Source organism: Dendrobates tinctorius, unplaced genomic scaffold (assembly GCF_039654945.1).
Source record: "Dendrobates tinctorius isolate UK_male_01 unplaced genomic scaffold, ASM3965494v1 ptg000011l, whole genome shotgun sequence".
NCBI lineage: Eukaryota > Metazoa > Chordata > Amphibia > Anura > Dendrobatidae > Dendrobates > Dendrobates tinctorius.
Window position 1 is genome coordinate 90,566,943 of NW_027361679.1, and position 20,908 is coordinate 90,587,850.

A 20,908-nucleotide genomic window follows, 5' to 3' on the forward strand; every position below is an offset into this window, starting at 1 on the left:
AATCCCTCCATGACACTAAGGAAGGCCATGTCACTGTTGGGTTCACTATCTGCCTGCCTACCAGCAGTTCAATGGGCTCAGTTACACACGAGAAATCTCCAGTGGGACGTATTGGCCAACCAGGCAGTAGTAGGGGGACACCTAGAGGGTCGCATTACCCTAAATTCAAGCACTATTCATTCCCTAGCTTGGTGGGGAAACCAGGAGAACCTGTCCAAAGGGATCCCCTGGGCACCAAAGATAACACACGTAGTGACAACAGATGCCAGTCCCACAGGATGGGGAGCGCACATGAACAACGAGGTGACTCAGAGCGAATGGGGAAATCAAGAATTAAGAGCCTCCTCAAATCAAAAGGAGCTTCTAGCAGTAGGCTATGCCCTAACACACTTCCTACCCCTACTCCAGAACCACCATGTCTGTATCCTTTCGGACAATCGGGTCACAGTGGCCTATATAAACCACCAGGGGGGAACCAGGTCCCGAACCCTAATGGACACATCCGCCAAAATCCTCAATCTAGCGGAGGCAAACCTATTATCTCTGACAGCCCTACACATCCGCGGTACAGAGAATCAAAGGGCAGACTTTCTGAGCCGCACCCAATTGCGACAGGGGGAATGGGTACTAAAGCAGTCCATTTTTCGGCAGATTGTAAAAATGTGGGGGACCCCAGACGTGGATCTGTTCGCCGACTTCAAAAACAAAAAAGTAGATGCCTTCTGCTCCCTAGATCCCAGGGGGAATCCTCTAACTCTGGACGCATTTATGCTCCCATGGACACAGAATCTAACATATGCCTTTCCCTCAATCATGCTCATTCCTGCAGTCCTAAAGAAAGTCAGGCAGGACAGGGCAAGAATGATACTGATAGCCCCCTTCTGGCCCAAAAGAACCTGGTTTTCCTGGCTAAGAATGCTCTCAGTAACCGACCCATGGGTCCTACCGGATCTCCCGGACCTGCTATCGCAGGGCCCAGTGCTACATCCTCAGGCACTGAACCTCCATTTAACAGCATGGAATTTGAGAGGGCACTGATGAGGGACAGGGGTTTTTCAGAAAACCTGATAACTACACTACAAAAGAGTAGGAAACCGGTTACAATGAGAGCTTATGGTAGAATATGGAAAAAATTTCTATCCACCTCTAGGGCAAAGGTTCAGGACGGGGTTCAGATAAGATCCTAGAATTCCTACAAGTGGGCCTAGAACAGGGTCTGGTGGTCAACACATTAAAAGTACAAATAGCGGCACTAGGCGCCCTCTATAACCATGATGTGGCAGGTGACCCCTGGGTAGCACGGTTTATTAAAGCCGCAACCAGATCGAGGCCAATAGCCAGTCAAAGATTACCATCATGGGACCTGAATCTTGTACTTTCAACACTGACAGGCCCTCCGTTTGAACCAATTCACTCAGCACCCCTAAAAATCCTATCTCTTAAAACGGTGCTTCTGGTGGCACTAACATCAGCCCGAAGAGTGAGCGATTTTCAAGCCTTGTCAGCGGGGCCTCCTTTCACAAAAATTCTAGAGGATAGAGATATCTTAAAACCTGACCCAGCCTATTTGCCCAAAGTGTCATCACATTTTCACAGGTCCCAGGAGGTAGTCCTTCCTTCCTTCTACCCAAATCCAAAAAATAAGGGTGAAGAAAAGTTCCACACTTTAGATGTTAAAAGGTGCCTAGTACAGTACTTGGAGGCCACCAAAAAGTGTAGGAAGGAAGGCTCTCTCTTAGTATGTTTCCAGGGTCCTCGGAAGGGGCTCAAAGCATCCAAGAGTACCCTGGCAAGGTGGATAAGGGATGCGATTGCCCTGGCATATTCATCCAGCGGGAATACCATCCCAGAAGGGCTGAGAGCTCATTCCACAAGGGCAATGGCGACCTCATGGGCTGAAAGATCTGAGGTATCAATAGAACAAATCTGTAAGGCGGCCACCTGGTCATCACCTTTGACCTTTTTTAGGCACTATAGATTAGATCTAGCCTCTACATCTGACCTGACCTTCGGGAGAAGGGTCCTTCAGGCGGTGGTCCCTCCCTAAGCTACCAATCTCTGAAATTCTCTCCGTGGTGCTGTCATGGGTGAGAGAGAATAGCTTAGTTACTCACCGATAACGGTGTTTCTCGGAACCCATGACAGCACCCGCTTATTCCCCTCCCCTTCATGAGTATGGTGAGCACGTGTTATTGTTAGTAGAGTGTTTCCGTTTAGGCACGGTGCTTTGATAAGTAAGCAGTATTATAATATTGTGTATGTATTTCTGTTGTCTAACTAACCTGGAGACCCTCTGATGCTCTGTAACCAACTGAAGGCGGAGGAGAGGTACCGCCCTTTTTCTGTAGGTTCCTGTCCCTGAAGGGCAGATCCCCTCTCTCCGTGGTGCTGTCATGGGTTCCGAGAAACACCGTTATCGGTGAGTAACTAAGCTAATTTCCATTTTCCCATTAGGGTTAGGGCTGAGATTAGGGTTAGGGATGTGTTGGGGTTAGGGTTGGAGTTAGAATTGGGGGTTTCCACTGTTTGGGCACATCAGGTGCTCTCCAAATACAACATGGCGTCTGATCTCAATTCCAGCCAATTCTGCGTTGAAAAAGTCAAATGGTGCTCCTTCCCTTCCAAGCTCTGCCATGCGCCCAAACAGTGTTTTACCCCCACATATAGGGTATCGGCATACTCTGGACAAATTGCAAAACAACTTTTGAGGTCCATTTTTTCCTGTTACCCTTAGGAAAATAAAAAATTGGGGGAAAAAATATCATTTTTGTGGAAAAAAATGATTTTTTTTATTTTCACGCCTAGGCGTTATAAACTTCTGTGAAGCACTTGGGGGTTCAAAGTGCTCACCACACATCTAGATAAGTTCCGTGGGGGGTCTAGTTTCCAAAATGGGGTCACTTGTGGGGAGTTTCAATAGTTTAGGTACATCAGGGGCTCTCCAAACGCACATGACACCCGCAGACCAATCCATCAAAGTCTGCATTCCAAAATGTCACTACTTCCCTTCCGAGCCCCGACGTGTGCCCATACAGTAGTTTTCTCCCACATATGGGGTGTCAGCGTACTCGGGACAAATTGGACGACAACTTTTGGGGTCCAATTTCTCCTGTTACCCTTGGGAAACTAAAAAAAAAATGGGGACTAAAAGATGATGTTTGCTGAAAAAATACGATCTTTTTATTTTCACGCCCGGTCGTTATAAACTTCTGTGAAGCACTGGGGGGTTCAAAGTGCTCACCACACATCTAGATAAATTCCTTAGGGGGTCTAGTTTCCAAAATGGGGTCACCTGTGGGGGGTTTCCACTGTTTAGGTACATCAGGGGCTCTCCAAAAGCAACATGACACCCGTAGACCATTCCATCAAAGTCTGCATTCCAAAATGTCACTACTTCCCTTCCGAGCCCCCGACGTGTGCCCATACAGTAGTTTTCTCCCACATATGGGGTATCAGCGTACTCAGGACAAATTGGACAACATTTGGGATACAATTTCTCCTTGTTCCCTTGGGAAAATAAATAAATTGGTGACTAAAAGATCATGTTTGTGGAAAAAATACGATTTTTTTTATTTTCACGCCCGGGCGTTATAAACTTCTGTGAAGCCCTTGGTGGTTCAAAGTTCTCACTACATATCTAGATAAGTTCCTTGGGGGGGTCTAGTTTCCAAAATGGGGTCGTTTGTGGGGGGTTTCCACTGTTTTGATACATCAGGGGTTTTCCAATCGCGACATGGTGTCCGATCTCAATTCCAGCCAAAAACGTCAAATGGCGCTGCTTCCCTTCCGAGCTCTGCCATGGACCCAAATAGTCATTTACACCCACATATGGGGTATCAGCGTACTACTCAGGACAAATTGCACTATATCTTTTAGGGTCCTGTTACCCTTGGAAAAATAAAAATTGGGGGTGAAAAGATCATTTTTGTGGAAAAAATGATTTTTTTAATTGTACCGCTGTATGTTATAAACTTCTGTGAAGCCCTTGTGGGTTCAAAGTTCTCACCACATATCTAGATAAGTTCCTTGGGGGTTCTAGTTTCCAAAATGGGGTCACTTGTTGGTGGTTTCCACTGTTTAGGTACATCAGGGGCTCTCCAAACGCGACATGGCGTCCGATCTGAATTCCAGCCAATTTTGCATTGACAAAGTCAAACGGCGCTCCTTCCCTTCTGAGGTCTTCCATGCGCTGAAACAGTGGTTCCCCCCACATATCAGGTATCAGCGTACTCAGGACAAATTGCACAATAACTTTTGCAGTCCAATTTCTCCTGTTACCCTTGGTAAAATAAAAAAAAATTGAACCTGAAGTATTTTTTTTGTGAAAAAGTTAAATGTTCATTTTTTTTTTTAAATATTCAAAAAATTCCTGTGACGCACCTAAAGGGTTAATAAACTTCTTGAATGTGGTTTTGAGCATCTTAAGGGGTGCAGTTTTTAGAATGGTGTCACTTTTGGGTATTTTCTATCATATAGACCCCTCAAAGTGGCTTCAAATGTTATGTGGTCCGTAAAAATAAAATGGCGTTGCAAAAATGAGAAATCGCTGGTTCCGTTTTTAACCCTTATAACTTCCTTACAAAAAAAATTTTGGTTCCTAAATTGTGCTGATGAAAAGTAAACATGTGGGAAATGATACTTATTAAGTTTTTTGTGTGCCGTATCTCTGTGATTTAAGGACATAAAAATTCAAATTTGGAAAATTGCGAAGTTTTCAAAATTTTCGCCAAATTTCCATTTTTTTCACAAATAAACGCAAGTTATATGAATGAAATTTTACCACTGACATGAAGTACAATGTCATGAGAAAACAATGTCAGAATCACTCCTCTCAATGTTCTATTAAACCATATGATCAGAACAGTACTGGAAGTATGCCTATTCAGGGGAATCATGACTGTGTGCATCTTGAACATGGTCATGATTCTGCAGTAAGTGTTTGCAGACTTATCTTTTCAGCCCTGAAAATCTGATTCATTGTGTGTGTACACACGCTGCTGATTCTGCTGCGGATCCGCAGTTGATTTGGCCCTGCGGATCCGCAGCAGTTCTTGCTGCGGTGTACAGTACCATTATAACCTATGGAAAGAAAAAACGCAGTGCACACTGCAGAATTTTCCGCACGGATTTGCTGCGGTTTCAAAACCGCAGCATGTTACTTCTTTGTGTGGATTCCGCAGCGGTTTAGCATCTGCTCCATGACAAGTGTCAAACCGCAGGGGAAAACCACAGACCAATCTGCAGAAAATCCGCATATGAACTGCAGGTCTTTTGATCTGCGGATTTAGTCAAATCTGCGCAGAAAATTCCGCAGCGTGTGCACACAGCCTAAGTGTGGTGTAATTTTTAAGTAATGCATGTACATTTTCTCCTTCGTCTCATTGGGGGACACAGAGACTGTGGGTGTGTGCTACTGCCGTCTGGAGGCTGACACTAAGTATACAAAAAACAAGTTAGCTCCTCCTCCGCCGCATACACCCTCGCCCCGATAGCAGGTGGAAACCAGTTTTTGCTTAGTGTCTGATGGAGGCACACGCAGTCTGGGTCTCTCCAGACTAATTTTTTTTATATATATATATTTTCTCGCTATGAAGAGGAGACAGGGGCGACGGACCCTATTGAAAGGGTCCGATCTCCCCAAAACATCAACGGGCAAGCACGCGCGAGTATCTCCTCCGCGTATCCTTTCCCGCACCGAGGGACATCTCTGGGACTTTTCCCCAGACATCTATTTTTATTTTTTATTTTTTGAGAAGATATGACAGGGGCAACGCATCCTATTGAAAGGATCCGATTTCCCCAAACCAGCAACGGGCGACCACGTGCGAGTGTCCCTCCACGTTTCCTCTCCTGCGACGTGGGACATTATGCCAGACTTAGCCCTGTCCACCCCTAGGTAGTGAAACCATGGGCTTGCACAGAGGCACAAGACTAGTCTGTGCGCCCTCACTGCTCCACCAACGCATGACTGCGGTGCTGCATGGCGGCGGACGGTCCCTCTCCTCGCCCAGACAAGGCGGACGGAGCTAGGGTGCCTGCACCGTCCGAAGATGGATTACCTCATGGCCTCAATGAGGTATGGTTGGGCTGGGAGGGCCCCTGGGCAGCAAGTGGCTCCAGGCTAGCGCCGGCTTAGGGAAGAGAAGCAGGTCAGCACAATCCTTATGCCCCAGCAACTCGGGTGCTGGAGCCGCAGAGTTACTATAGGGCTGTGATCAGCAGCCATCTCCCTCCTTCCTCTCTCCTCCCTGCTTCCTCTCCTACCTCCCTCCCTCTTTCCTCCCATACCTGTAGCCAGGGTGCGTGGAAGCCCCGCACGGGGCATAATGGTTTTGCCAAGGAGATTCCCCAGCTGGGGAAGGAGGGCGCCTCAGGGCGGTACCGGGGGAGCGCCAGGATAGCGCGCCCATGCTCGGACGGACGGGCAGTGTCAAATTTAGCCCACGGCTTCGGCCTAGGCCGCGGGGGGAAGACCTGCCCCCCCGGCATGACGTCAGGTCCGGGGCGGGAGCTGGATTAAATCGAGGCCCCGGCTTCAGAACACAGGGTAGGCCGTGATCAGGAGAGCATCGCAGCCTACCCAGAGAGGAAGGAACAGCAGGATCAGGAGCGCGGGGAGACAGCAGGAGCTGGGTAAGTGCGACCCCATCCCGGAGCCACACTAGGGCAAGTTATCCTCCTCATTCCCCCTTATGCCTTAAATAGAAAAAAAGAGAGAGAGAAAATTGGCCTTTTTCTGCAGTATGTCTGGGAAAGGGAAAAAGCACACGTTCCTTTATACCGCATGCGTTTCCTGTGGGTTTGTGTTCACGCGAGCACAAACCATTAAGTTATGTGAAGCCTGTAGTTCCGAACGCGCCCAGGAGCCCTCCCCTCCAACGGAGCCCAGGGGTTCGGACCCCCCGGAATGGGCGTTATCACTTTCTCGGTCTATGGTTTTGCTTACGAAGGCGATTAAGAACCCCGGATAGGGGTAGAGATGACGGCTCGCCTGTTTGGGAAGGTTCATCCACCTCACAAGAGCCACCGGCCTGCAGGGGCCGCACTCTCTCTAAGCAGACGTACAGGGAGAGATCCCATATGGCGTCTCCGGGCCCCTCCGGTGCTTTGGCATCCGTGAGTGAGGCGTCTTGCTCACCGTCACCATTGTCTGGGAGCGAGCAGAGTTCGGATGAGGACATGCAGGAATCCTTGGACCTGGATACCCCGGGGTGTCGGGAGAAGGTAGACAGTCTCGTTGAGGCTGTCAATCAGACTCTAGGTATTGAGGAGGATGTCTCCCTAACCGCAGGGCATAAAATATCTTTTAAAAAGGCCAGGCGACCACATAGGGTGTTTAGCACTCATCCAGAATTCGAGGACATGGTGCAACGGCACAGGGAACGTCCAGACAAGCGTTTTTCGGGACAAAAAACGCTAGAGACGAGATACCCGTTTGCACCAGAGCTCTGTAAGAGATGGGCGGAATCTCCGATTGTGGATCCCCAAGTGTCACGCCTGGCCTCAAGATTGTTGTTGTCAGTGCCTAGTGGTTCTTCTATTAAGGACCCCATGGATCGGCTCATAGAAGGTTTAGCCCGCTCAGTGTATGAGGCATCGGGATCAGCGCTTTTGCCTTCATTCGCGACAACATGGGTGGCCAAGGCCATGATGTCATGGTCAGAGTCTTTGACTAGAGTCCTGCAAGATAGAGACTTGCCGATAGAGGTATCTGAGATAGCAATCAGATCGCCATGGCGGGTAACTATCTAATGCATCCTTGGATGCGGCTAATTGCGTGGCACTAGTGGCGGCAAACGCTATCGCCATTAGGAGAGCCTTGTGGCTAAGGCTATGGCGGGCTGATTCAATTTCTAAAAAATCGTTAACGTCCCTGCCATATCAGGGTAACCGATTATTTGGAGAGAAATTAGACAAACTCATTTCTGATGCCACAGGGGGAAAGAGCAGCTTTCTCCCACAGCAGAAGAGTAGACTGCCTTTTCGTCAACCGCAGGCGCGCTTTCGAGCATTTCGCACCCCCAGATGGGCAACAGCGGCCAGTTCTACCGCCCCAGCTCGCTACAACCAAGACAGAGTGCCAGGTCACGTATAAAGCCAACCCGCTGAGGAGGATGCGGGGCCGACCACCCATGTCAAGGGGGGCCAGGTCCCAGAGGCCCTCAGCAAAATGACTCGAGGCATCAGGTACCCGAAGACAGCAGAGTAGGTGGGTGGCGGTCGTCTGCTCAGGTTCCGCCACGTCTGGGTCAAGGTGGCACACGACGCATGGGTGGCGGAATTAGTGTCATCCGGGTACAAAATAGAGTTTATCGGACATCCTCCAAGACGATTTTTTCTCTCCCGGCTTCCCAAATCGGAATCCCGGGCAGAGGCGTTGCTAGGAGCCATCAGGATTCTTCAGTGCAATGGGGTCATTGTCCCGGTACCAGAGGGCGAAAAGGCTCAAGGATTTTATTCCAACCTGTTCGCGGTCCCCAAGAAGGACGGAACAGTAAGACCGGTTCTGGACCTAAAGCTCCTAAACAGGTTCATCAGAGTCAGGCACTTTCGGATGGAATCCGTCCGGTCAGTAATATCGGCCATGGAGCAGGGAGAATATTTGGCCTCAATCGATGTCCAGGATGCCTACCTGCACATCCCTATTTTTCCACCGCATCAGAAGTTCCTTCGGTTTGCAGTCAATGGCCAGCATTTTCAATTTGTGGCTCTGCCGTTCGGGTTAGCCACGGCTCCCAGGGTATTCACGAAGGTAATGGCGGTCGTCATGGCCATTCTTCATTCTCGGGGCATAGTGGTTTTGCCGTACTTAGACGACCTCTTAGTAAAGGGGGCGTCCTTTCAAGCATGCAAGGAGAATGTCAGCATCACGCTGGATACCCTATCTCGCCTAGGATGGTTGGTCAATGGGAAAAAGTCATCTCTTATCCCACCTCAGAGGCTCGACACTTCCCGAGGGTTGGTAATTCTCCCTCAAGACAAGGCTCGGGCGCTTCGGCAGGGAGTTGGGAGTCTTCAGCAACCAGGCCCTCACACGATTCGATTTGGGATGAGGGTTCTAGGGAGGATGGTAGCGGCAATAGAAGCAATTCCGTTTGCTCAATTTCATCTTCGTCCCCTGCAGCACGCTCTCTTGGCAGCGTGGGACAGGAGTCCGTTCTCCCTAGATCATCAGTGTAGGTTGTCCTTTCAGGTCTGACGAGCACTTCAATGGTGGACGTGCGACTCCTCTCTCCTTCAGGGTAAACCCTTTCCTCCAGATCAATGGTTGGTGATCACAACCGACGCGAGTCTTCTCGGTTGGGGAGCAGTATTTCGCCATCACACGGCACAGGGGCAGTGGTTGCCCCAGGAGGCTCGTCTTCCGATCAACTTGTTGGAGATTCGAGCGGTGTGGTTGGCGTTGCAGCATTTTCAGCACTGGCTAGCAGGACGCCCAGTCCGGGTCCAGTCAGACAACGCCACGGCAGTGGCGTACGTGAATCACCAGGGAGGCACGCGCAGCAGGGCAGCCATGCGCGAGATAGAGCATGTACTCCATTGGGCCGAGAGGCACCACTCAGTAATCTCAGCAGTTCACATACCAGGCGTGGAAAATTGGGCAGCAGATTTCCTGAGTCGGCAGGGTGTCGTGGCCGGGGAATGGCCCCTGCACCCCGAGGTCTTCCAGCAGATTTGCCAACGGTGGGGGACTCCGGACGTGGACCTGATGGCCTCCAGGGAGAAAGCCAAAGTGGGCATGTTTGTCGCTCGGTCCCAGGACCCGCGAGCAATCGCAATGGATGCGTTGGTCCTTCCATGGAGCCAGTTTCGGCTCCCATACCTGTTTCCCCCTCTGCCACTTCTCCCGAGGGTCATCAGAAAGATCAAGACAGAGAGGGTCCCAGCGATTCTGCTGGCTCCAGACTGGCCCTGTCGAGCTTGGTAAGCGGATCTAGTACAGCTCCTCGCAGACGTGCCATGGCGTCTACCGGTACGGCCAGACTTACTGTCCCAGGGGCCGATCTACCACCCGAACTTAGGGGCCCTGTGTTTGACGGCATGGCCGTTGAATCTTGGATTCTGACCCAGGCAGGGTTTGGGCGTGAAGTGGTTGCTACAATGGTTAGCGCCCGGAAGCAGGCCTCGGCGAGAGTTTATCATAACACTTGGAAGGTTTTCTTTCTCTGGTGTCGAGAGCACGGGGTTGCGCCTTTGTCCTTCTCGGTTCCCAACATCCTTGCTTTTCTGCAGTCAGGCTTAGACGCAGGTTTGGCACCGAGTTCCCTGAGGAGACAGATATCGGCCTTGTCGGTTCTTTTCCAGCGAAAGATCGCTACCAATATGCAAGTCAAGACATTCATTCAGGGGGTCTCTCATTTGGTGCCCCCCTTTAGAGCGCCCATAGACGCCTGGGACCTTAATCTGGTTCTGGGTGTCCTGCAGGAAGCTCCGTTTGAGCCGTTGCAGGAAGTCGCATTGTCATACCTTTCCAGGAAGGTCGTGTTTTTGGTAGCCATAACTTCCATTAGGCGGGTCTCGGAATTGGCAGCCCTATCCTGTAGACCTCCGTTTCTGACTTATTTTTTTTTTTTTTTTTTTTTTTTTAAGGATAAGGTAGTCCTTAGACCACCGCCGCTGTTTCTGCCAAAGGTTGTGTCCTCTTTCCATATTAATGAGGACATTGTTTTGCCTTCGTTGTGTCCAGCTCCGGTACACAGAGTGGAGAAGGCGCTCCACACGTTGGACCTAGTAAGAGCCCTCAGGAGGTACGTGTCAAGGACAGCACCTTTTCGCCAGACAGACTCGTTGTTTGTGATCCCCGAAGGGCGCAGGAAGGGGCTTGCATCCTCACGGTCGACCATAGCCAGATGGATTCGCCTAACTATTCAAGAGGCTTACCGTATCAGAGGCACGCCGATTCCAACTGGAATATGGGCACACTCTACTCGGGCAGTGGGCGCCTCTTAGGCGCTTCGGCACCAGGCTTCGGCAGAGCAAGTATGCAAGCGGCAACCTGGTCAAGCCTGCACACGTTCTCTAAGCATTACAATGTGCATACTCAGGCGTCAGATGCGAGCCTGGGTAGGAAAATTCTCCAGGCAGCAGTAGCACACCTTTAAACAGGTGGGCATGCGGTTTGGATTAGTGAGTGGCTCCCACCCAGGGACTGCTTTAGGATGTCCCACAGTCTGTGTCCCCCAATGAGACGAAGGAGAAACATGGATTTTTGTGAGTACTCACCGTAAAATCCTTTTCTCCGAGACGCTCATTGGGGGACACAGCACCCACCCTGATAGCCAGTTGGCTTTGGTTTATTTTGATTAGTGTAATTCTTTATTGTAGGGTTGTACTTTTCTCAGACATATGATTTTCTGCGGTAAAGCTAATTCGCTCTCAGCTTCTCCTACTGCTTTTTGCACTAAACTGGTTTCCGCCCGCTATCGGGGCGAGGGTGTATGCGGCGGAGGAGGAGCTAACTTGTTTTTTGTATACTTAGTGTCAGCCTCCAGACGGCAGTAGCACACACCCACAGTCTGTGTCCCCCCCAATGAGCGTCTCGGAGAAAAGGATTTTATGGTGAGTACTCACAAAAATCCATGTTTCCAACACATCGGTTTAGAGAATTTAAACCTGTGGGTATGGGGTTAATCTGGAGAATAATAGTGTTCTGAGACTGTGCAGCTGAAGCACTGAGAGCCCTGCTGCCGAGACAAATGAACTTTATTCCCAGCAATATCTTTCAGTCATAGCGGTTCAACTGGCACGATTTCAGTCACCACTCCGTGCATAGAGAGAGGTGGCTGTAACCGCTCCCAGCACTGACTGACAGCAGAATCAGCATTGGAGCCAGCTGTCAGTCAGTGCAGGAGCTGTGTTTATTTATTTTTTTTACATGACTGAATGCTTTTAACTTTCATTGGCAACTTAGGCTAATTTCACATTGGCGTTTTTTTGTGCAGCGCATCGTGCGCAGTAGAAACGCATGCCAAAAAAAGGCACATTGCCTTTTTTGCATGCGTTTGCTTTTTTTTGACCCATTGGTTCTCTGGGGGTTAAAATCAGTGTCTACAAATTTTTACGCCAAAAACGCATGTGCACAAAAATGCACACTTAACGCATGTCCATGCGCACGCCTGCGATCACATAGACTGTAATGTGTTATTTTGGAGCATTCCGTGCGCTAGCGTGCGCATGTGTTTTTTTTACGCCTTTTGGCGGACCCAAAAATGCAACAGGTTGCGTCTGGCGGCCTAGGGGCACACTTTGAAAAAACGCATGCGCACAAAAACCGCACACAAACGCGTGCAAACGCAAGACCATGGGCCCCCATGTTAAACATAGAGATGCATGCACATGGATGTGCACGATGCGCTGCGCAAAAAAAAACCGCTAATGTGAATCCAGCCTTGGATTGGTTTTCATAAATTGCTAGCTGCGCTAAATAATGTGCCGGTCTGTCTGCATATTTCATTTATAACTGATTTTACGTTCCTATTTTGGGTTAAGAGATTTGTGGCATAATCAAGGAAATACTAAATTTCTTATTAATTTTTCCTCTGCAGTCCTTGCTCTCCTCCTTCCATTGCTACATGGCAATGTTAATGGAAGCAAAACGATCATTAAGGAATTCCAAGAGTGCTGTCAGCTTGGCAAGTTTTCATTCAGTGATGCTAGCAACCCAACAGTTTGTGAAACTGCAAGTCCGAACTCACGAAATCAAAACGTTACCATACCGTCAAAAGCTCGCTTAAAACGTATTATCTCTGAGAATTCTGTGTATGAGAAGCGTCCAGATCATCGTCAATGTTGGTATGTGCATGCTGATGTATTAAAAAGCTTCCAGCAGGAAAACCTTCCTGTGCCATGCCAGTGGACTTATGTCACTCAGGTGAATTCATGTAGCAAAGATGAGATGGGAAACAGTGGAGGACTGATGCAGGCAATTTCCACATCAAACAAGAGGAAATCGGCTGGTAGTATGCCAATTACAAAATTCATGAAAAAAGCCAAAACTTTGGGAACAATAAGTGGTGTAAGTAATTTTGAAGTTTTTAATTTAAGAACCATATGTAAAGTGGTTGCTCCACTATTCATATATTAATGACTTATCCTAACGATAGGTAATCAATATCAGATTGGTGATGGTTGAATACTTAACACCCCTACCCATCAACTGTTCTCGGTGTGGCCAGATGTTAACAGATTCATTCATATTTTTTTTGAATATATGTTAATGTGCAGTTCCCCACTTAAACAATTATACAGGTTGCGCTGTACTGACTTCTGCTACCAAGCTTGATCGGTCGGGTTGTCAGGTGTTATACCCCTATCAATCTGTTAATAACCTATCCTTAGGGTAGGTTGTCTGTATAAAGATTATGATGCAACCTTTTTAACCTTTCAGTTAAGATTAAGTATTTGTGAAATATTTTCATGCCAATATAAGGCTGCACCCGGTTATGAAATGTTGACTGGAACGTCTGTTGTTGAACTATAAAATATTCCTTCTCTGATTCGTATTTCTAACCAGAATAACTGCCTTTGTTTTTTCTTTATTTATATTTACATTTCCATTTGCACATTGTTTCGTTTAACGGACCAAACAGAATTCATGTGCGTAATAGCAAACGAAAATGGGCAATGTGATTGTTGTTGGGTCTTTTTTGGTTTCACTTTGTTTTGTAAAAGGAAGCCGCAACAGAGCATGCAAACTTGTTATTCTGCTCTAAAAACATAAACTGAATTCATGTGCAAAGCAAAACAGACAAATGGAATGCAAAAACACAATTGTGAACTTGGCCTTAAAGGGTTTGTTACCCGAAAAAAGTGCATTTTATTTAACATACAGTATAATGGGGACCACATAGTCCTCCATATAGTATTATGGGCCCCACACTTCCTTCCTTACAGTATAATGGTCCCTCATTGCCTTCCATACAGAATAATGGATACACACTTAGTCCTCAATACAGAATGGACCTTCATAGACCTCCAAACAATAATGGACACACACAGTCCTATATACAGAATGGACCTACATAGTCCTCCACACGGAATAATGGACCCACACAGTCCTCCACACGGAATAATGGACCCACACAGTCCTCCACACGGAATAATGGACCCACACAGTCCTCCGCACGGAATAATGGACCCACACAGTCCTCCGCACGGAATAATGGACCCACACAGTCCTCCGCACGGAATAATGGACCCACACAGTCCTCCGCACGGAATAATGGACCCACACAGTCCTCCGCACGGAATAATGGACCCACACAGTCCTCCGCACGGAATAATGGACCCCCACAGTCCACCGAACGGAATAATGGACCCACACAGTCCACCGCACGGAATAATGGACCCACACAGTCCACCGCACGGAATAATGGACCCACACATTCCACCGCACGGAATAATGGGCCCCATAATAAAAATACTTCCCCTGTTGCTGTGGTTTCTGCAGCGAGCGCTCTGAAGCTCTTCACTGCTCGGCATAGTGGTCACCAATTATTGATGTCAACAAGCCCACTATACTGAGACGTTAGACCAGGGGTGCACAACTCCAGTCGTCACGGACAACCAACAGTGCAAAATTTTAAGATTTCATTTTGTACTGCACAGGTGATAAATTATTCACCTGTGCAAGAGATGATTCCAACACTTTGTGCATTGCTAAGGAAATCCTGAAAATATGCACTGTTGGTGGCCCTTGAGGACTGGAGTTGTGCATCCCCTGCGTTAGACTCAGAGGGAGAATGATGGGGGAGGGAGCAGAAGTCTTTCCTCTTCCATCATTGCTTTCACCTCTATTGGCATACAGGCGATAACCAAAACATCTTTGGGCACGTCAGTGCATTTATATTGGCACAAGTCTTCCCTAATGCTTCTATCCAGGCAAATTGTAATTTGTAAAACAGTGGAGTTGGATGAGAAGCGGGAGGAAAGTTCAATGTAGACTTGCTTTTCAACGAGTTTTGAAGTGAAAGTGAGTAGTGATGGTTAGGCTTAAAGGCTGGCTCAAGGAATGACTTCCACAAGATAAGCTTTATGTGTGTTTGAAAGCAGGAGGGATAGACAATAGCGGCTGATAGGTTGAAGAAAAGGGTTAAAGTTGGGATAAGCATTCTAGTGGGTTTGAGGAGGAGGTGGGATGAGAGTATCAGATGCAAATGTTGAGGTGTGATTTGAAGAAAAGATGAGTACTTTTTTCTTCAGTGATGGTGGAAATTAAAGACGGAGTATTCACCATCTGGTTTATATAATTTATTGGTTTATGATCTGAAATACAGTAAAATTTTTACTGTAAATGTGATATTGAAAGGGTTTTCCTCTACAATACATGTGCAGTCAAGGCCAAAATTGTTGGCAACCTTGAAATTGTTCCAGAAGAAAATGAAGCATTTCTCCCAGAAAACTATTGCAATTGCACATTTTTTGTAATCCTAGAATGTTAGAGTTGGAACGGACCTCTAGGGTCATCGTGTCCAACCCTCTGCTCACTGCAGGAGTCGCTAAACTATCTCAGGCAGATGACAGTCCAGCCTCTGTTTTGAAGACTTCCATTGAAGACTTCTCATGGCAGCGTGTTCAACTCATTGATCACCCTCACTGTCAGGTTTTTTTCTAATATCTTCTTCCTTTCAGTTTCATTCCATTGCTTCTCGTGTTTCCATGTGCAAATGAAAATAAGAATGATTCCTCAACACTGTGACATTCTATGTCACACATTATATACATGTTATTTCCTTTGTGTGTATTGAATAACATACGATAGGAAAATAGCCTCTCCAAAACCATGACAAATGCAATAGCAGGACGCAGCAGGCCCCACACTGATAAAGTCAGTGGTAGCACAGGTGCAAGCTACTGGTAAAAACAGCCACCCACTCACCTGGCAAATTTATGGAGGGGTTGGCTGCCTAGTAGCAAAAATGCACACAAAAAGGGCTTGCATAGAACGCCAATCACACAGGTAAGTGTGATGCAAAGTTTCTGGATAACAGCCTATTGACCATAGTAATAGCAGGCGGGCTGTCCAGCACCACACAGTGACAGGCACTCCAGTATACCAAGCCAACATAAAGGGGCCTAGCTGCATCCTGCAAAAAAAAAATGATAAAAAGTGCAAGAAAAGATAAAAAATATAATGCAATATAATAAATACATTAAATAAGGTATTGGTTAATATTTTGGCCAAAATAGATACCGTATATACTCGTGTATAAGCCAACATTTTCAGCAAATTTTTTTTGGGCTGAAAATGCCCCCTCAGCTTATACACAAGTCATTGTGAAGAAAACCAGCGGGGGAGCGGCAGCAGGAGAAGGTGACTAGGACATCATACTCACCTTCCTGTGCCGTCGCTGAACGTCCCCTGCATCCTCCATTGTCCCAGGGCTGACAGCTTCTTCCTGCATTGAGCGGTCACATGGTACTGCTCATTAAGGTCATGAATATGGATGCCTATGGGCGTGGAAGCATATTCATGACCTTAATGAGCAGTACCATGTGACCACTGAAGACAGGAAGAAGCTGTCAGCCCTGGTACATTTCTGTTAAAAGAAATACCACGATGATCACTGAAATGACTTGAAAATGATGCAAATAATTTTGAGTTTAAAGTTACGATCAGCTAATGAAAATCAGATATTGCTTTTGAATGGTGCTTCTACGGGGAAATTTTAAAAAACAAACTAATAAAAATGACCTGGACAAAAATGATTGTACCCCTAACGTAATGTTTTGTTGCCCAACCTTTTAAGGCACTGCAAGCAAACGATTTCTGTCCAGCTATTTTGGCTCACGCGTAATACACAAACTGCTCCATGTGTCTCCAGTCTGAAAGGTGCCTTTTCCAGATTGCGTTTTTTGACTTCTTCCACGGATGTACAATAGGATTTAGATCAGGGCTCATAGAAGGCCACTTTAGAATAGTCCAGTGTTTGCACTTAGCCATTCTTGGATATTTTTTACTGTTTCCTTATCCTGTTGGTGGAGGGACCCACAACTTACAACTCATACCAAGCTTTCTGACACTGGGCAGCATATTTTGCTGCAGAATGCCTTAATAAGTCTTGAGATTTAATTGTGCCCTGCACATATTCAAGACAGCCTGTGCCAGACGCAGCAAATCAGCCCCAACACATAAGCCTCCTCCATGTTTTACAGAAGGTACAATGTTTGTTTTTTTGTTAGACTTCATTTTTGCACGTGTAATCATAGAGCTTATGTGACTTGACAAAAAGCGCCAGTTTTGGCTTCAGGCCAAACATTCTCCCTGAAGCTTTGTGGTTTGAAGTATGCATTTTGGCAAACTCCAGTCTAACTTTGATTTGCTTTCAACAGTGGTCACCGCTGTCGACTTTCATGAAAACCACTTTAGCCAACACAGTGACTATTGGTGCCATCTGACACTGATGTACCTTGAAGTTTACCTCTAATTTCTATATAAGTTCTGTGTTTTTTTGTTACATTTCATTCTAACAGTCTCTTCAATTTGTCATCAGTTTACCTCTTATAGTCACATCAAGGAAGGTTGGCCACTGTCCCATAGACTTTATTTTTATGACACTGCAATTGTAGTAACAAATATATCAAGCTGTTAGGCGTTGGCCTTATCGCTTTTACCTTTAACATGTTTGTCTATAATTTTCTTCCTAATCTCCTTAGACCGGCTTCACATTTGAGGATGGGCAAGCTGCGGAGGTCTGCGGACGTCCTTCATGAAGCTCCGCCCACTGCCACGCCTCCTCCGGTCAGCTCCACCTACGTCCGCATACTTCCGCATGTGGCCTGCGTACCCTATCTTTAACATTGGGTACGCAGGTCGTGCGGATGTATGCGATGCCTCCGCATGCGTTGTTTTGACGATGCGGCGACCCGCGTCAAACGCATCATGTTGGAATTTTATGCGTTTGCCGCATCATCAAAATGACGCATGCGGAGGCATCCGCATGCATCCTCACGACCTGCGTACCCAATGTTAAAGATGGGGTACGCAGGCCGCATGCAGAAGTAGGCGGAGCTGACCGGAGGAGGTGCGGCAGTGGACGGAGCTGACCGGAGGAAGTCCGTAGACTTCTACAGCTCGCCCATCGCAATGTGAACCTAGCCTTAGACCACTTTCTCCTTGACTGTTTTGGGTCATGTTCAGTGTAGTACACACTGATACCAAACAGCAAAGTGACTATGTCTCACCATTTAAATAGTCAGACTGACCGATTAAAGTTTTTACACACCTGTGATGCTAATTAATGGTAACACCTTAGTTTATTATGTCCCTATGGTCAAATTACTTTCGATCTTTTGTAGGGATACCATCATTTTTGTCTAGGCCATTTTCATTAGTTTTTTTTTTTTTTTTTAAAGGGAATCGTTCGGGTCATTTCTTTGTAGTATACGAATAGGATCCTGAAATAGAATCATAGAATCGTAGAGTTGGAAGGGACCTCCTGGGCCATCTGGTCCAACCCCCTGCTCAAAGCAGGATTCGCTAAATCATTCCAGTCAGATGTCTGTCCAGCCTCTGTTTGAAAACTTCCATTGAAGGAGAACTCACCACTTCTCGTGGCAGCTTGTTCCACTCATTGATCACTCTCAAAAAGTTTTTTTCTAATATCTAATGTGTCTCCTCCCATTCAGTTTCATCCCATTGCTTCTAGTCTTTCCTTGTGCAAATGAGAATAAAGTTGATCCTTCTACAATGTGACAGCCCTTTAGATATTTGTAGACAGCTATTAAGTGTCCTCTCAGTCTTCTCTTTTGCAAACTAAACAATCCCAAATCCTGCAACCTTTCCTCATAAGACAGGGTTTGCAGACCGGTCACCATTCTGGTTGCTCTTTTCTGAACTTGCTCCAGTTTGTTGATGTCTTTTTTAAAATGTGGTGCCCAAAACTGGACACAATATTCCAGATGAGGTCTGGGCAGTCGTTTCAGGATATGTCATTTTTATTTTGCTACATGGCCCTCTTTTCTTGCTGTTAGCCCTTGACAAATTTGTCTCTTTATGGGTGGGGGAAGGGGTGAATATTCATTTGCCATTTTCATACTTTGTGCTTGACTTGTCAGCAAGACAATAAGTTTGTCGGGCTTACAGCAAGACAAGGGAATCGCGTAGAGAAATAAAAATTACATTTCCTGAAAGGGCTACCAAAGCCCTTTTCAGGATTCTATTAATATGCTACAAAGAATTGACCTGACAGATTCCCTTAAATTTTCCTGCTGAACCAGAATTCAAACATTACTTTGGTTAGTTTCAGTGAACATTATGGGTTTTTCTCACTTTAACAGAAGGGTGCCAACAATTATGTCTGTGTGTGATAGATCCCATGTGTTCAACTCTCAATAGCGTCTGCAGTTCACATATAAATGGCAATGTGGAATGCAATTTGGTTGAAACATCTGAAGTTTAAAAAAGCACACTTTTTTTTCTTTAATCTGATATACAATTTGCAAAAAAAGCTTAGTGTACATCTACATCAGTATGAAAATGGTGTCAGAATGTGTTAAGAGTTGTCCACTTCATCTTTATTTTAACCCCTTTCTGTCATGACGTACTATCCCGTCCATGTGCCCTGGGACTTAATTCCCAGGGACGGGATAGTACGTCATAGCGATCAGCGGGGCTCACGTGGTGAGCGCTGCTGATCGCGGCCGGGTGTCAGCTGATTATCACAGCTCACACCCGGCACTGTGTGTCAGGGGCGGTCACGGACCGCCCCGACACATTAACCCCTGGCACACTGCGATCAAACACGATCGCAGTGTACCGGGGGTTTAGGGAAGCATTGGGAGGGAAGGGGCTCCCACCGTGCTTCCCTGCGACCCCCCTCAGCGGCGCAATGTGCAGCGCCGCTGCGGGGGTCTCCCTCCCTGCAGGTCCCCGGATCCAAAATGGAGGCGGGGGCCTGCAGGGAGCCGGCTTCCTCAGTGCCTGCAAAGCGCAGGCACGAGGAAGCCTGCTGATCTGTCACAGCGATCTGTCACATGACAGTTATGTCCCCCATGGGACAATGTAATAAAGTTTAAAAAAAGATAAGTGTAAAAATAATTTTAAAAAAAATCGCTAAATAAATTAAAAAAATAAAAAAAATTCCCTAATTCATTTTTTGGAAATAAGCAAAAAAAAAATAGTACACATTTGTTATCGCCGCATCCGTAACGACCCGCCCTATAAAACTGTCCCATTAATTAACCCCCTTAGCAAACCCCGTAAAAAATAAAAACAAAGCAAAAAATGCTTTATCATACCGCCTAACAAAAAGTGCAATAACGCGCAATCAAAAAGACTCGTATAAATAACCATGGTACCGCTGAAAATGTCATCTTGTCCCGCAAAAAGCGAGCCGGCATACAGCGTCATCAGCGAAAAAATAAAAAAGTTATAGCTCGCAGAATAAAGCGATCCAAAAATAATTTTTTTTATATAAAATTGTTTTCATTGCATAAAAGCGCCAAAACAAAAAAAGACATAAATGAGGTATCGCTATAACCGTACTGACCCGAAGAATAAAACCGCCTTATCAATTTTACCGCACGTGGAACGGTGTAAATGCACCCCCCCCCCCAAAAGAAATTCTTGAAATGCTGGGTTTTGTTCATTCTGCGTCCAAAAAATTGGAATAAAAAGCGATCAAAACAGTCACGTGCCTGAAAATGGTACCAATAAAAACGTCCACTCGTCCCGCAAAAAATAAGACCTCACATGACTCGGGTCAAATTGCGTAAAAATGATAGCTCTCAAAATGTGGTGATGCAAAAACTATTTTTACAATAAAAAGCGTCTTTTAGCGTATGACAGCTGCCAAAAATAAAAACCCGCCATAAATAGTAAATCAAACCCTCCTTTCTCTATCGCCTTATTGGGGGACACAGAAACCATGGGTGTATGCTGCTGCCACTAGGAGGCTGACACTATGCA

General features: G+C 46.6%; 1 protein-coding gene across 3 annotated transcripts in view; it reads left to right on the plus strand.

The window, feature by feature from the left end:
• CHAF1A (chromatin assembly factor 1 subunit A) overlaps nucleotides 1–20,908 on the plus strand; it is a 205,977-nt gene that overhangs the window by 168,544 nt on the left and 16,525 nt on the right. For all 3 annotated transcript variants that reach the window (XM_073544706.1, XM_073544717.1, XM_073544700.1), the window contains exon 12: nucleotides 12,546–13,015. In XM_073544706.1, coding sequence (XP_073400807.1) covers nucleotides 12,546–13,015 — 470 coding nt within the window. The remainder of the gene's footprint in view (nucleotides 1–12,545; nucleotides 13,016–20,908) is intronic.